At 37.1% G+C, this 15,625-nt stretch overlaps 1 protein-coding gene across 1 annotated transcript in view; it reads left to right on the forward strand.

Moving 5' to 3' along the window:
• The window catches only part of MAST4 (microtubule associated serine/threonine kinase family member 4), a 73,477-nt gene that overhangs the window by 21,342 nt on the left and 36,510 nt on the right, over nt 1-15,625 (forward strand). The window contains exons 6-10 of the mRNA XM_009884229.1: nt 975-1,050; nt 2,447-2,656; nt 5,670-5,771; nt 9,841-9,973; nt 14,212-14,279. Of these exons, the coding sequence (XP_009882531.1) occupies nt 975-1,050; nt 2,447-2,656; nt 5,670-5,771; nt 9,841-9,973; nt 14,212-14,279 (589 nt within the window). The remainder of the gene's footprint in view (nt 1-974; nt 1,051-2,446; nt 2,657-5,669; nt 5,772-9,840; nt 9,974-14,211; nt 14,280-15,625) is intronic.

Genomic DNA, 15,625 nt, shown 5'->3' on the forward strand with positions numbered 1-15,625 from the left:
GTTATGTACCCACCCTGTCCTCAGTGGATGTGCCTGTGGATGTCCGTAACGGATTGTCCGTATCAGTTAAAGGACCCACCATTGTGCTATCTTGGGACAAATTTTGGTGTTCAATTTTGCCTGTTGAAAAAGCCAAAAGCCAGTTCTTCTGCTCATGCAAGAAACCCCTATGAGCATGGTGCGATAAAGTCACTCCTAGAAGACAGCATTCCCTTTGTTGGGGTCTTTTTACTGCTTCACATCTTTTACACCAGTCTGAATGGGCCAGTGTCACCAGCCCAGGAAAATCAGATGGAGAGTTTTCAAAGGAATTTATAATGGACAGTAAGGCTCATGATAGCAAAAAACAGTTTTGTAGGTTAGCTGAGGCTATGGATACCTTTTTGGATTGTTTTCCTGCAAGTCTCGTGCTTTTCTTACATGCGCAGTACACCAGCATTGATGGAACTCATGCATATGTATGGCGTTATTTGTCGGAAGTTGCTGCCTTTATCTGCTCTTCAGATTGAAAATAGATTGTTTTGATTTTTGTTTTAGTGATCTTTAAAAAAAAAAAAAGTCATCTCACTCTTAACTTTTTCACTTGGAGCTAACAGAGTTCTTGGTCAAGTCTTGCTATTTTGGTAGTATGCAACCTTCAAAAGGGCAGGTACAGCCATAATTGACGGTTAAATATATCTGTCTTGCCCTTCTGCAAAAAAAGGTGATGTTCACAAGTGTTGCAAAACTGCCTGTATCCTGGAGCATAGTTATAAACTAAGAAAATAGCATAGCAGTTAGATGTCAAACACATGAAATAGTCTTCAGGGCCTGGTCAGAAATAGCAGAAAAGAACCAAGTGTACCACTGATGAGAGAATGTACCTTTCCAATGAAGCCTATGTGGACTTTTTGTTGCAAATAAACTGTACAAAAATATAATAATTGTAGTTCATGCTGAGACAAGTTTAAAGGGATAATTTGCTTTGCTTACAGCCCCGGACGTTCTCCTGCCTGCTGTGACAATGAAATAATTATGATGAACCATGTCTACAAAGAAAGGTTCCCAAAGGTAATGAATTATCTTTAAGATACCCGGTATCTAAATTGATAGGCTACATAGGTTTTAAGTAAGTGGTGGTTTTGTTATGGGAACTAATGATCCAACCCTGTAATGGCTTTCATAAAGCATCACCAAGCTCCTATTACAAAGATAAAATCACAATAAAGAAAGTCCCTGCTGAGAACTGGACATTCATTTGGCAAAGCTGCTGAACTGGTTTCGAGATGAATCATGCTGGTAATATATTCTGCTGATTAGAAGCCAATGGTACATTCAATTTCAATAGGTGTGTACTTGGGGCAAATGTATACTGAATTAGTAAACAAAAAATAGTTTCTGTTGCCAAATGTTGTGCAGCATCTGCTGATATACCTACAAATTCTTTCCTTTGCTAGCATTTATTCCTTTTCCCAAACACTCATTATATATGTATTTTATTTGTGAAGATCAATACACAGTTGTGGGGGTTTGACTACAAGATACTCATGAGGACACATTGCTGTTGTGTCCAGAGGTCTGAGACACAAACGACTTCCTAGGTGCAGGTGTGTAGCTCAGAGTGCTGCGCTTTCGGTTGCTCCTAGGATTTTGATGACCCCTGGAAAAAAACATAAAGTAAAACTGATACCGTTCCAAAAAGTGCCTAAAAAACAGAAGACATTTCTTCATCTTTCTTTGGAGAAATATGAACAGAGATTTATCAGCATTTGCAGAGCAATTGAGCAGCAATCTGAAGCATGGAACAACCCACTCAGTGTTTGAGATATGAACTAGGAACTAGGGGATTACTTTTTAATAATAAAGGTATCTTTAAAGGTTTTTTTAAGCATCTGCAGTTTTGTGAGAACCAGACAGTAAAACAGACACATCTAGCAACCTGCAGACATACCTGTGAGCTTGTGGTGCTTTTAATCAGTCAATGTTTATTCAAACTTTGACCAGTGAAATACTTCCGTGGTATAACCTGTATGAAAGGAAGGAAGATATTCTGGTCTGTAGTACCTGCGTTTTTAGCAGAACAAAGGAGACCCCTTGTGAGCTCTCTTTTTCTTTTTTTAATTATTTTGAACTTGGACTTAAAGTTCTACAGTCATGTGTGTTCCTTCAGTCCTGTTTAGTGCTTATCACAAGATTAATGCACAGTTAGTCACCAGTAGCAGACAAAGGTGAGGATCTGCGTAGTGGAACACTGATGCAGTTGCTTTTCTGGACTGGTAACGCGGGGAAACATTGTCTGTCACTTTGCCATTGTGTTTGCTTGCTTTTTTGCTTCAATCACTTTACACAGTCCAGTTTAGGTAACTTTTTAGGCAGTACAGAAATGTTGCAGAATCAGAAATGAGCTTTGAGGCTGTTAGTTTTATGTAAAGCCGTTACAATGTATCGTGTATGTGTTTGTCTACAGGCAACAGCTCAGATGGAAGAGAGGCTTCAGGACATTATAACAAATCATTCTCCAGAGAATGTCCTGCCCCTGGCAGATGGAGTGCTCAGCTTTACCCACCATCAGATCACAGAACTGGCTCGAGATTGTTTGGATAAATCCCGCCAGGGCCTTATCACATCACGATACTTCCTTGAATTACAGCAGAAATTAGACAAATTGCTGCAGGAGGTATGAGCCATGAGACTGCTGTTATGTTTTCTTGAAAAATTGATTAAATCTGTTTGCCTAAGAATTGTTGTCTTGAAATAATCATGGCTGTTCACTCAAATAATTGTCAAAGTGGTATTCATAGCAGTTTTAGTCTACTTAGTGACCGCTACAAAGATTATAAGGCATCCTAATATACTAGTCTGGAATAGATGGATCGTAGAGATTTTAGAAACAGCAGCATTTTGTCATGCAGTGCAAGTTGTAAATTGCTTACAAATGCATGTGCAATAAGCCCTAAATGAGGAGGCTTGCTATTCCGTTTACTGTGGATAAATGAGGAAACATACACACTTTCCACTTTATCAACCCTGCTAATTGCCTGCTGTGTTGAGAAAGCAGACAGCAACCCTTAATTTTCTATTAGCTAGAGGTTATTTAATTATTTAAATATTTATAATATTCCTTTCATAATTAACATTATTTCTGTTAATAAACAGTTTATTTCTAAAAGTGTTGAAACTTCCATAGACTAATCAGCTAAATGAATTAAGAACTTGGAACTTGACAAAATAAATGCGCCGTGACATAAGTCACTGCAGTTTATGAATGTATCATTTTTAAAACAATGAGTACAGCATGTAATGTACTCATTTGTTTGTGTGGGATTAGATAGCACATTATGAACCAAAGTTAATGTGATAGACTGGCAGATTTGATATTGACTTGAAATTTTCCAACTGAGAGGTTAAGATATGATGCCTGCTTAATTTATGTCTTGTCTTCTGCTTTCCTTTGAATGCAGGAGTAGTTGCTAGAGGTTTTGGTTGAATTGTTTTTTTTGTCCTATGCTGAGTTTTTGTTAACTTCTTTTCAGTAAATAGGTTTCCTGTAATTACTGTATTTTGAACTCTTTCTCTTCATAAAGCAATGCAAAACTTAAGACATCGGTGATATATTTCTGGATTATTGAAACCCTGTTTTTTGTGCAGAGAAAATACATAGAGTTTGTGTACTAATCAAAAGGAAGTTTGAACTAGTGACCTTCTTGTGAAATGCTTACATTTTTATGATGCCAAAGTGCAGGCGGAGTTGGCTAGTTGACTAGAGATGTCTGACTGTGAATTATGTATGGTAGTGATAGTGTCAAAATACAAGGAAACATGTCTAAGCTAAGATTCACTGAACCACTGTTAACAAACACTGCTAATCCCTGTTAACAATATATCCCTTAAAATGGCTACACGTTAAGTAGAGTTTAGAGTACTCATTCACTTAACACCCTTTTAAAAAACCTCCTCCAAGTTATTCTCTCATCTGTGTATAAAGCAATGTGTTATTGAAGAAAAAAAAAAATACACATTTTTGTCATGTTCTATGATGGTGATTCTTTATTTTGTAAAAATTTACTGTTCTGCAAAAACATAATACCTTAAAAATATTCAGACTTAACTTTTGAGTCAACTGCGTAATCCCTGTTGACAGTAAGAAAACATTCTCTTTGAACAACTTGGTTATGGGCACTCAGTTTTGCTTTAGATTCATGTGATTCATTTGTTGTTAATTCCCATCTGCAATGTTCAGTAGAAAGCTGCATCTCCTACTGCTGCTTGACATGTTGTGATTACTTTGCATAACGAGGGGAAGACTCCCTTGAGGTTAGAGCAGAGTCGTTCAACCAATGTATTTATAATTCTAAGGCTAAGGTCAGGTGGACCTGAATGCTTTCCTGCTTCATTCCTCTTAAACATAACACATTATGTTTTTGTTCTTTTGTTCCCATATGCACCTGAGTTTTCACAAAACTGTACGAAGTGCTTAAATTTTGCAGGTGATTAACATAGACAGGTGTTTGGGTTTTTTTACAAAAGAGTTTTCTTCGGCTTTGTTGATAGTGTGCAGAACAAATTCTTATGTCCAATTAAGGGTCTTCTGAAACCTATTGCAAAATGCTAGGTCATGTTTGTGCTTTTTTCTTTTTTCCTTCTTTAAAATTTAAACTTCACAGATTAATTCTTCTCAGGTGTTTTTTAAAATTGTAGTGCTTATATTAAGAGCAATATGTAGCTTCATATTTTCATAGGGCTTTTTTACTTCAAAAAATCTAAGATATATATTGTATGAAAAGTACTTATTTGTTAATCACTTTTTAAATGTTAGTTTCTTAATTCTCTTTGTGGTTTTGAATAAGCAAGAGATGATGAAGAACTTAAGTCTACAGTTTCTACTATTCAGAACAAAAAAAATGCTTTGGTATTTGACTGAAAGGCTATTAATATATTGTAATCAGAAGGAAAATGATACAGTTTCTTGCATTCATTAGCATCCTTAAATTATATAGTTTTTTTTGGTGGAGGGGAACATTCGAAACAAATGCAGTTCAGACCATTGTGCAAATGTTATCAAACTTTCTAGAAGTATTTTTTTGTATGTATTCTTTTATAGCATTCCCCTCCACTTTGTTATAATCTTTGTAGGCCTGTTTTTTGTTGTCTTCCTTTCTACGTGCACCTTTATATGGAAGCTCTCTGCACGTATAGTTTTATATATATTTATGTAATTTTAGTATGATGTATGACCATAGAAAATCAGTATCAATTTAGCATTGATGTTGCTTATGTTTATTAACATATTATTAAGGTTACTTAGGTCAGTTTTCATTTAATCCTAAAATTATTAACAAATTGAGACACAACTATACATGTAGAAAGAGACATGTTGCATTGGAATGTAGTCAGTCCCTTTTGCAAAACTGTTTTTTAAAAAAGTTTAAAAAAAAGTAGGTATTCTGTCCATTGTAGGTACTTCTATTTTGTTGTTACAGTGTTAGAATTATACAAATGGGGTTACTTCAATTTAAAATTACAGCATTGCTCAAATCCTTGTTATTTCTGCTGGCATCTTGAAACTGATGTGCTGTTTGTCTCAAGCACATGCTTCAAACACTCAAAGGTGTTCCAGATATCACACAGACTTTCCTGAGTAATGCATCGAATGTGATTTGTTTTGTTACCACTTTATTTTTATCTTTTAGGCTCAAGAGCGATCAGAAAGTGGAGAAATGGCATTTATTAAGCAACTTGTCCGAAAAATCCTGATAGTTATTGCTCGTCCTGCTCGCTTACTGGAATGCCTGGTAAGGTCACGCTTACTATGAGTAGGTTTTTCACTTGTTAGTGTGGGAAGGTTTCTGGCTTAGTATTTAAGGCCCTTTACAATCATTTTTTGAAACATATCAAACACTGGGGTAGATCTTCATTGTTCGTGGGATCCTTTCTGCTTTTATTTCAGGAACATGGGACTGGCAGGGACCTCCTGCAGTTGTGTTTGGTTCCCTGCTATTGCAAGTACTATATTATAGAGTCCCTTTCATCAACTGAGAAAGCTCCAGTTCAAAACCAGTTGGATTTTTCTGTTGTTCTGTTAGACGTTGCTATTGCTTGGAAAGACTGTTCCAGAGTCCTAATTGCTTGGTGTTTTTTCCCGTTGTTGTTGTTCTTAGCAGTTTCATAATTTTGTTTCACTCAAGAACTGCCAGAGCTATAAGCAGTTTGCAGTCAGCTCTACAGTACCTGATACGGTAGGAACAACAGCAGAGGGATTAGGGTATGTGGATATACAGATAGTTGGACTCATACTGGGGACCAGAAGGAGCAGAAGAGTTAACTTATTTATGCATGCCCATAGCACTGATGTTGCCAGACTGGGCTATCTAGTGCGAGGCCATGTGGGCGTGTTTCTGCTTTGCCTGCCCATGCTGTGGGAGCTGGGGTGGCTCAGGTGCGGGAAGTTGCTCCTACGCACAGAGCCAATGTGCTTCAGTTGTTCAGTGGAACTAATAAACCCTCGCAGAACACAGTGTACTCAGGAGGGTGGTGTAGACACCCAAATACCATGTAAGAGCCAGCCTGAGTCCCATAGGCCTGGCAGGCAGCCCGAGCTGACTTTGTTGAGCCACTGTGCTTGCCAATAGCAGGATCACAGTGTTGATGCTACATACAGCTATTTGAGGCTGGCAAGACTTATGTGGAAGCCACTAACCTGCTGCTAGACTCAAGTTATGCCTGAAAGTGTCATAACTGCATTTGCATGGCACTGAATCTGAGCTAGTAAGTCTTTCCAACCTGATTTTGGCTCTGTGCTGTGTCTCGTCATCTGTGGCACAGTTAATCCACAACCTGGCTCATTTAGCCCTGGGCATTTTGAGAGCTGCCTCTGTTTTGTTTTGGAAACACCATGTCTGTGTTCCCAGTTGCAGTTTGTTCATGATTTGCAGTTCAGAAGGAATCTAAAATAAGGTATGTGCTCTGAATCAGCATGAAAAAGATGTTTAAAAAAAAAAAAGGCAGGCTTTAGGGAAGAGGGTGCCTTAGCACGTCCTGCCTCTGCCAGTGAATCCAAACCTGAGCTACTCCTTCACCCCGAACCCTGAAATGCTTATTCTGTATCTAGTGTGATCTCCCTGCTCCGTTCCCAGGGTTCAAATATCTTTCTCCAGCTCTTCGCCCAATGTCTCATATCTTGTTTTCCCTTTGATCTGCATCCTTCTCTATCATCACGCATCAAAACATGCCCTTAAATACATCCTGTGGGCTTGACAGACCAAGGCTTCTTTACCACACTTTGCCCTTCCCTTCCATGCTTGCTGGTTCTCTCCCATCTGCTCCTGCCCCCCCCAGGACTATCACTGTCGTTTAGCTTTTTAATTCAAGTTCTCATTTGCCCATTAGTTCATTCTCCCTGAATGCTAAGTTTTATAACTAGCTGGTCCAAATCTCCATTCACTTAGTTCTCAGTTTCTGCCCCTGGGTTTTTATCCTAGGCTACTTGCTTTGTTTACCACACTTCAAGCAGAGAGCTGTTGTGCATCCTGTATCCCTCTTTTTGCTGGGCCTCCTGATGAAGTGGAAGGGCAGTGTTGCAAGACCAGGAGATGACTGTGTCTCTTAGTTGAGAGTTTTTTTGCACAGTATGTTTCTAGAAGCGGGTAGCTTGAACAAATTTAGGCATACTGTCACGAAACAATACATTTCTTATGCAAGAAGGTGTTAAAACTACTCCATTAATGTCAGTGGAATCATATAATCTCACAGAAACAATACTGTTGTTCTTCCATAGCCTGCCTCTGGAAACTTTTGAATAATATTGGCTGATATTTTAGAATGTCTGTCTGAAGTAGATACTAGGTATGAAAGACTTCAGCCTCTGTAAGAAAGTTCAGAGCATTGTAGGAAATAAATCCAGCACTTCTGTCATGAGGCATTCAGATACCATGCAGTAATGCTGTCAGTTTTCTGATGGTGATCTTTGCTCAGGTGTCACATGGTATGTGAATTCCTGTTTTTATTCGCTTGTTAACCATATGAATAAAGCTTTTTCAGTTTCATACATGCCAAGAGCTACTGCCAAATACTGATAGATTTTTATCCATTTGTGCATGGAAAATGAAACACAGGATTGGAAGATTAGGAAATAAATTTGTTGCTTCTAATTATTTGCATGTGTGTATGTATATATGTGCGCATGTGTATATTTAGATAGATATATATACACACGTATTCACATGATTAAAAGTATCTGTTTTGAAATTACCTTGACTTAACTAGATAGTGGAGGAGAAGTTGTACATCTGCCACGGCAGCAGGTAAGGAGAAGATGATGTTTTCATGATGAAGGTGGATAGGAGGTGTTGGCACACAGTATCATGTCATCGTGTCCTTCAGTGCCAAGGAGTAACATATAAGAGATACAGCTGGGGACAGCATGTCAGATGAGGAGAGTAAGGCTAAAAGAGAATCTAATGCTTAATTACTGTATTCAAATGTTTAGGCAGTTCAGCAGTATCCTGAGACTTTGAGTTAAATAAGCGAATTTGAGCAGTTCACGGGCTTGTGGTAAATCCTTTGGAGTACACTGGAGATGATGGAAGTTATTTCATGACAAAAGAAAAACTGAGATTGTTTCCACAAGACTGAAAATTCCGAAGACATTTCATTTGACACACTACAACTCTTCCTGGTAGCCACAGCAGTTTGGATGCTTCCAAAATGAACATGATACCTGATTTCTCAAGCTATCTTCCAGGCTGGGACGTTGAGTTCCCAAGTCCTGGGTAGCCTGAGACAGGAGCCTTGTGACCCAGCCCGCAGATTAAAGCCGCATGGAGTTATGGCAGGCCACAAAATGACTGGTAGGGAAGCTAAGCAGCTCAGCAGTCTGCCTGGTTTCTGCAGATGTTTTTCACAGAACTGACTTACTCCAGCAGAAAGTCTGTTTTGTTACATCAATATTTCATGACTCTGACTGGCTCTCACTCTATTAAGCATTGCACATGTTGTGATATATGGTTGGCACAAACGTCTTGAAGAATGTAATAGCTATGTGGGAGATGCTATGGTATGAATTCATACTGGTAGAGAAAGTATTTAAAAAAAAAATACAACCTTTTAATAAACTTCCTTGTTCCTTTCAATGTTTCCCTCTTTTTATCATCAATGAAGGTAGTAAAATAAATGTATTTCCAAGGGCCTTGGGGTATAGGCAGGGTTTTGAGCTTCTATTTGTTTGTTCCTTTTTGAGGCTTGCCTTTTAGGCATGGTATAAATGATAGTAATACAGTTGGTTCCCAAAGGAGGATGTTTCATTTCTAGATTTGGAACAATTGGATCAATGAAGTTCAAACGTTGTTTTCAGCAACTTATGATTTTGTCTTTGTTCTAAAGTTAGTGATTTATTTAATTGTTTTTTTTCCATAAAGCTTAGTGCATATATATTGATTAAAAATACTTCAAAATTTAATTTAGAAGTAAAAGTGGAGAGCAGTATATTTACATAGTTTCCTTATTTCAGTAGTGGATTTTTATACGCAAGCAACTGCAGGAAGATAATCTTCTGTATGTGAAATCTTATCACTACTGGTTGTAGGTCATTTCACTCTGAATATTATGGGAAGTTTTGAGGCCAAAGAGCTTACTAGTCTTAGAAAGTAGTACTCAAATAATGGTGTGAAATTTCATTGCTTACAGCATGTTACATTGTATCAGAGTTGTAATAGAATAATAGACTACTAGTAATAGAATAAAGAGGTATTGTTTTTAATAAGGGCAATGTCAAATATTTGCAATAGAAGAAGCAAAGGAAGTTTTTATGTTGGGCTTTAAGAATTCAGTTTCTAGAGAGAATGATGGCGATTCTTTTTCTTCCAGGAATTTGATCCCGAAGAGTTTTACTATCTTTTGGAAGCGGCTGAAGGCCATGCTAAAGAGGGGCAGGGCATTAAAACAGACATCCCTCGATATATTATTAGCCAGCTGGGCTTAAATAAAGATCCTCTGGAAGGTGAGTGCATCTGCCAGTCCGGCTGTAGGCTCCTAGATTCTTCCTTCTTGATGTGTCTAATCATTCTGTTAATCTGTGTGTACCTGAAAAGGGTCAAAGTAAAGATGGTAGCAGAACAAGCATTTGTTAACCCTCACAGTTCTCTTACAAGCTCAAAGGCATTAAAAGGGCCATCTGAGATTTTTCTGTTGTGAACGTCACTTACAAATACGCTGTGTCAATGGTACTCGTCATCTTCTTCCAGCCTGGCAGTGCAACTTCCTTATTTCAGCTCTAGCCTAAATGAACTGGTATAATTTGATGGCTGCTGGTATCCAACCATAGGTATAAATGAAACTGGGCTGAGCTGTTATTTGCCCTTCAGTGCCCCCTGACTCCCCCATCTTAGAGTCCTTGAGAACAGTATCTCCCATTCCTATTAAAAATGCAAAGATTTATTTTTCTGGGTAGTTTGTGTGTCCATGTTGAGGACTCTTGTAGGGAGAACTTGGGTTCCAATGGAGGTATTGTCATTGCATTTTTTTTTTTGCCTGATTTTTTTTCTAAGGACAGTGTTGGGAAGACTGAAGTTACTTCTCTCTCCTAACTAGACCATCTTCTCTTCCCTCCTGAGACCAAGTTCTATCACTGGTGACAAATGGAAATTGATTCATTGCGTTCAGTGCTAGTCCTGCAATTTGGAAAAATTGGCAGAAATGCCATCATTGGAAAATGAGTCTAGCTAGTGCCTTTTAGCTTGCCTTCTGTGTTACGACCCAGGACAAGAGGGACCTCTAGTAAAGGATGTGATAACACAAAAGAATAGCAAAAAACTGTGACAAACTTTTTTTTTAACCAGTTCTCATGATGCAAGATCACATTTTCTTAAATCAAAGGAGCAGATACTGTGCATGAAAAGAAAATTCTTTTTTGTTCAACTTCAGCAGCTTGTGAAGTTCAGCACTGCCAGATGTTGTCAGGAATTTTGTTAGATCCAATTCAATTAGATTGGATATTGTTACAGATGCTATTAATGTTATCAGATTTAAAGAAAGTCAAGCCTATTACTAGTCTGCTTCCTATTTTCACAGAAGAACTTCTTTATCCAAATTTAGTATTATTTTTATCTGAGATATAGATTAAAGCAGCTTTGATGCTTTTTGTTTGGATTTGGAGTGCAGCAAGGATGTCAGACAAATTGGGGAAATGTACATAAATATTGTTTTCCATGTGGTACTGGAAAAAATCAAGAAGTAGCTTAATTCTCTGCAATATAAAGATGTGTCTGCTGGATTTGGAGAGCTGTTGGTCTAGCTTAGACTGATAATTCATAAATTCTTCACTGATAAAGTATGCAAGGTTTAATTTGGAGTGTGGGTTGATGGTTTAATATTATTGACCCTGGTTCTGCCACTTGAACCTTATCTCTGACTCTTTCTGGCCACTTGAATAAATGTGTTCCTCAGCGTAAGTCAAGAATCTGACACTATCTAAGTTTAATAAAATCTTCGAATTTTTTTAGTTTATTGTAAGAGAGGTCTAGAAATAAATGCTATATACAAATAAAGGACACTGTTTTCTCAGGTGAAATATTTATTTTATGTGAGTGTACTTCATCTAGGACACATCTTGTAATTACATTTCATAAATTGAATGTTAATGAATGTAACATTTTGAAGAATTCCAGGATAATTGAAATGTGTTTTTTTCAGGGGGAAAAAATGAGCTGTGTGTTATTTCAGAAAATACTGAGGGGTGTATGATGTACGGATTACTGATTATTTTTTTTTTTTTGTTCAAGTGGAGATTTGGGCAGTTGAATTATTTTGTATCATTTTAAAGGTTAATGTACATATAGATTTATGATCAAATAATTCAGGCCATCTGATTTGTATTAATGCTTTCCTGCCTCCCTACAAAAAGTTATATTTATGAGCAGTATAAATCACTGTGCAATGACTTCTTAAATGATCTGGTTTGGTTTTAAATCGGTGCCTCTATATACAAGGGTATTTCCTAAGCAAAAATAAGAGAACGGCACTCTAAGTTTATGCCGTGGAATAATCGTTTACAAAGAGAATTATTTGGAAACACTGTATTCATTGCTATAAAAAAAAAATTGTGAAGATCATCCTCCTGAGAGAGCTTTAAATTCCTTGTATGCAAACCCAGAAAATATTTTAAAATATTTAAATAGCAGAAGAAGCAAAACTTTCAAAACAAACAAAACCCACCTCAGTAACACCACTTACCCTGCAATACAGGATTGTATTTTTAACTAATTTTGTCTGCAACGTTTGTAAATGTTCATGCAAAAGATTTTTCTTCCTCTGCAGAGAAAAGCAACCTACTTCTTTAGACCTCTCTCTACTTATCTCCTTTGTTTGCTGCCATAGCTGTAGTGTCCTTTCTTTGAGTGAAATGATGCATGCATTACTTGGAGATAATGCTAGATAAATTTATACTGTACTGAAAGCAATACCACAACAGATTCATCATTTAGCAGAGACTGGTGGCTGCGTTTCTGAAGAGTTCCCCAGGGAGAAATTTTTCCCCATGGTTTTTAAATTACCATCTTTACCTTTTTGAATCATGAGTCTTCAGAAATGGTTTAAATCAATGAAAGAAAAAGGGCAGATGTTTAATGGTATTTAGATGAGTTTTAAAAATCTCTTCAGGCATTGCAAAATGGTTCCGTAGCTCCCTGTTTTGAAAGCTGACTTTTTGTTCCGTTCCATTACTACCTACTGCTTGCAAATAATATTTATTTCTCAGATAATGGTTATTTTGCAAAAGTTCTGTTTAAAAATGGCTCATTTTAATTTGCTATTTATGAAAATAGTATCAGTTGAGAAGGCTGTCAAAGTATATTATTCTAGCTTGCTTGGTTCTCACCCATATATTAAAGGTTTCATCAACTCTTCTATTATAAAACCCCACGTTCACGAAACTGTGACTTTTGACAGGGAAATCCAGTCCAGTTCTGAGTTCGGTCTATATCATTTTAGCCTAAGCTCTTTTCTTTTTTCTTTCTTTTTTTTTTTTGAGATTTGTTTGTTCTCAGTGGAGATGTTTTTCTCTGTTTATTGACTTCAGAATTTTTGGAATGTTTTTAGCTTTTCTAACAGTGTAAAGATAATTTTGTTTTTTGGAGTGACACTTTCATTACTTCTGATTCTAACACTTTACAAATGTTGTGTTTTGGATAGTGATTACAAATGCGAGTTATTCCTTAAATCTTTACCTGTTCCAACAGAAAAATATCTGTGTAGTTAATTTGCTCTTAATGATTAGAGTGTCATGCAGAATTTCACTTGTGATAGTCACTTATTATACAGAAAAACTCAATTTAGGTATTCTAGGTGAATATTCAGTTATTTTTCATAGATTCAGTTGACAGTCCTGAGATAAAAATGCACCTCACAATTTGAAGTGGTCTTATCTCTGATCCCCAGCAGATAATTAAGATAAAATGTGCGTCTTTGGCTATGTGGAGTATATAATTAACTATATATATTATTAAAGTAATACTAAGCTTCCCAGGGTCTTTTCAGCTACCAGCTGTCCTGTTTAGCTTTTATTACCTGGATGAAAGTTACTGGGCTGCTGAAGAGCAGGATAGCCTTAGGAGCTCTGCAGCATACTTCGACCCTGGCAGAGACAAGCAGATCAAGTTGTAGACTCCCAAAATCTTAGTTTCCCAAAGAAGTCATCTGTATTAGTGACTCCATAAACAGTAAATTTCTAAGAAAATTACTTTTAGCTTGTTCTATTAAGCATATCAGCATTTCAGTGTAGAAGATGCAACCTATTTGGAGTCCATCTGTGTCTAAACTAGAAGCTTTTAGCTTTGTGTAGGAGCCCAAGAAGAATGGGGCCTACGATTAACCCCTCAAGGGCTGAGATCCTCACGAGTTTTAGCAGATGAGTGCTGTCTTTCCCTTAATGCTTATATCTCACGTGGATCTCAGAATTTCCACATCTCAGCAGTGGTAACGTTATTGCTCTTCACTGCTCCATAGCTGTTTGAATTCTTCAGTGGAAGATTACCTAGGCATTGAATAGCAGGTCTTCATCTTCCAGATGGGATTTTTTTCTATATGCTTGGTGATACCCTAAAAGTTATTTGGCAAATACTACAGATAGGACTGCATGTTTATTAAGTATTCCAGAAAAGTGTGACTTCTTGGATTTTATGTGCTTCATTTAGTTTTGTATTTGCTGTAGTTTACAACGAAGTTTCTAATCTTTCTTTCCAGAAATAGCTGAGCTAGCTAACTGTGACAGTGGGACAGCAGAAACTCTGGAAGCAGATGAATCAATAAATGTAAGTTATCCTGTTCGTGCGTTTGCTGAACCTGAGCAAGGAAAAATAAATGTGTTGTGTTTCTTCTGGCCCTGCCCTGTTATATTTTCTCCTGGTATGTGTAAACAGATTTAATAGAACAGTGGTTACTCCTCAGACTAACTGTGGTGCTCAGCAGCCAGAAAGCTCACAAAAGTATTACAACAAAACTTTCTACCTATTTTCCTAGGTGTTGCAGTATCTTTATCTTCCACAAAGCTAGTGTTCACCATGTGGCAATTGTTTCACCACAAAATCCACATCTGCTTCCTTTATTTCTGTTTGTTTAGTGTATTTATTTCTCTTTTAGAAGGATTTTTAAACTGTTTCATAAAAAATGCAGTATTTAAAACAGATTTTAAAACAGTCCATGTGCAGAGGCAGCTAGTGATCAAACTGAGAGCCTCTGGACAGATCCAGCAAAGAAGAAAGAAATGAACAAGTTAGCAAATAGTCTGGATTCAGAAAATTTGTTTGCAGTCTGGAAGATTGTGCATTGTTCTTCTGAATCTGTGTTAGAAAATATTTGTCTGCAATAACGGGTATCTTACGGTAGTATTTTGTCAGATGCTTGTTCAGGTTGGCAAAAGAAATACACGTTGGAGGAGTCAGTTGGGCTGAATATTGAGGGCTTAAATGCTCTCAAATTCTTGTTTTTTAAAGTTGGTTCTTATACCTTGGATTTCAGTGAACAGAGTAGGTAGAGTTCTAACAATATAGTGTCAGTTTTCAGTGCAAGTGGATAGAAAAAGCAGATGCAATTTTACGGGATGCATAAGTAATTCAATGGTACTTTACAGGTATTTACAATGTTAGAGTTTAAAATACAGGCATAGGATATCTGTTAAACTAGTTCTAATATGCTACAGGAAAGACATCATCCTCTGGTACGTGTCATATATCTTGAGATAATTTCTGCCTTTCTGGCAAAATGTCACCTATAAATGCTTCCAGAGTTGTGACATGAAGTGTGTTTCTTATTTGCTGCTTTTGTTCATGTGCATTTAAAATACTGTGTTAGACCTGAGCAGTATTTAGTGGAAGGGTACTGACAATTAGAGAAAAGACAGAAAGAATAACTAAAGACTTACAAGAAGTGCTGAAGTCCTTAGGAGCATCTAACGTGCAAACTGACTTAGCAATGGCTAAGAAATTGCAATTGTAAAGTTATTTGTGTTGTGCAAATGTTGAAGAAATACAGGAAGGATAATGAGTCTAATAAAGGGATGTAAGTAGGGGTGGTGATGAAATGAAATCAGTGGAAAAAAAATACAGGGTGAATATTTGGAAACATTTTCTCAAAGTGTAGCTGTGGAATAAACACACAT

This window comes from Charadrius vociferus, unplaced genomic scaffold, assembly GCF_000708025.1.
Source record: "Charadrius vociferus isolate BGI_N301 unplaced genomic scaffold, ASM70802v2 scaffold183, whole genome shotgun sequence".
In the NCBI taxonomy this organism is placed as follows: domain Eukaryota; kingdom Metazoa; phylum Chordata; class Aves; order Charadriiformes; family Charadriidae; genus Charadrius; species Charadrius vociferus.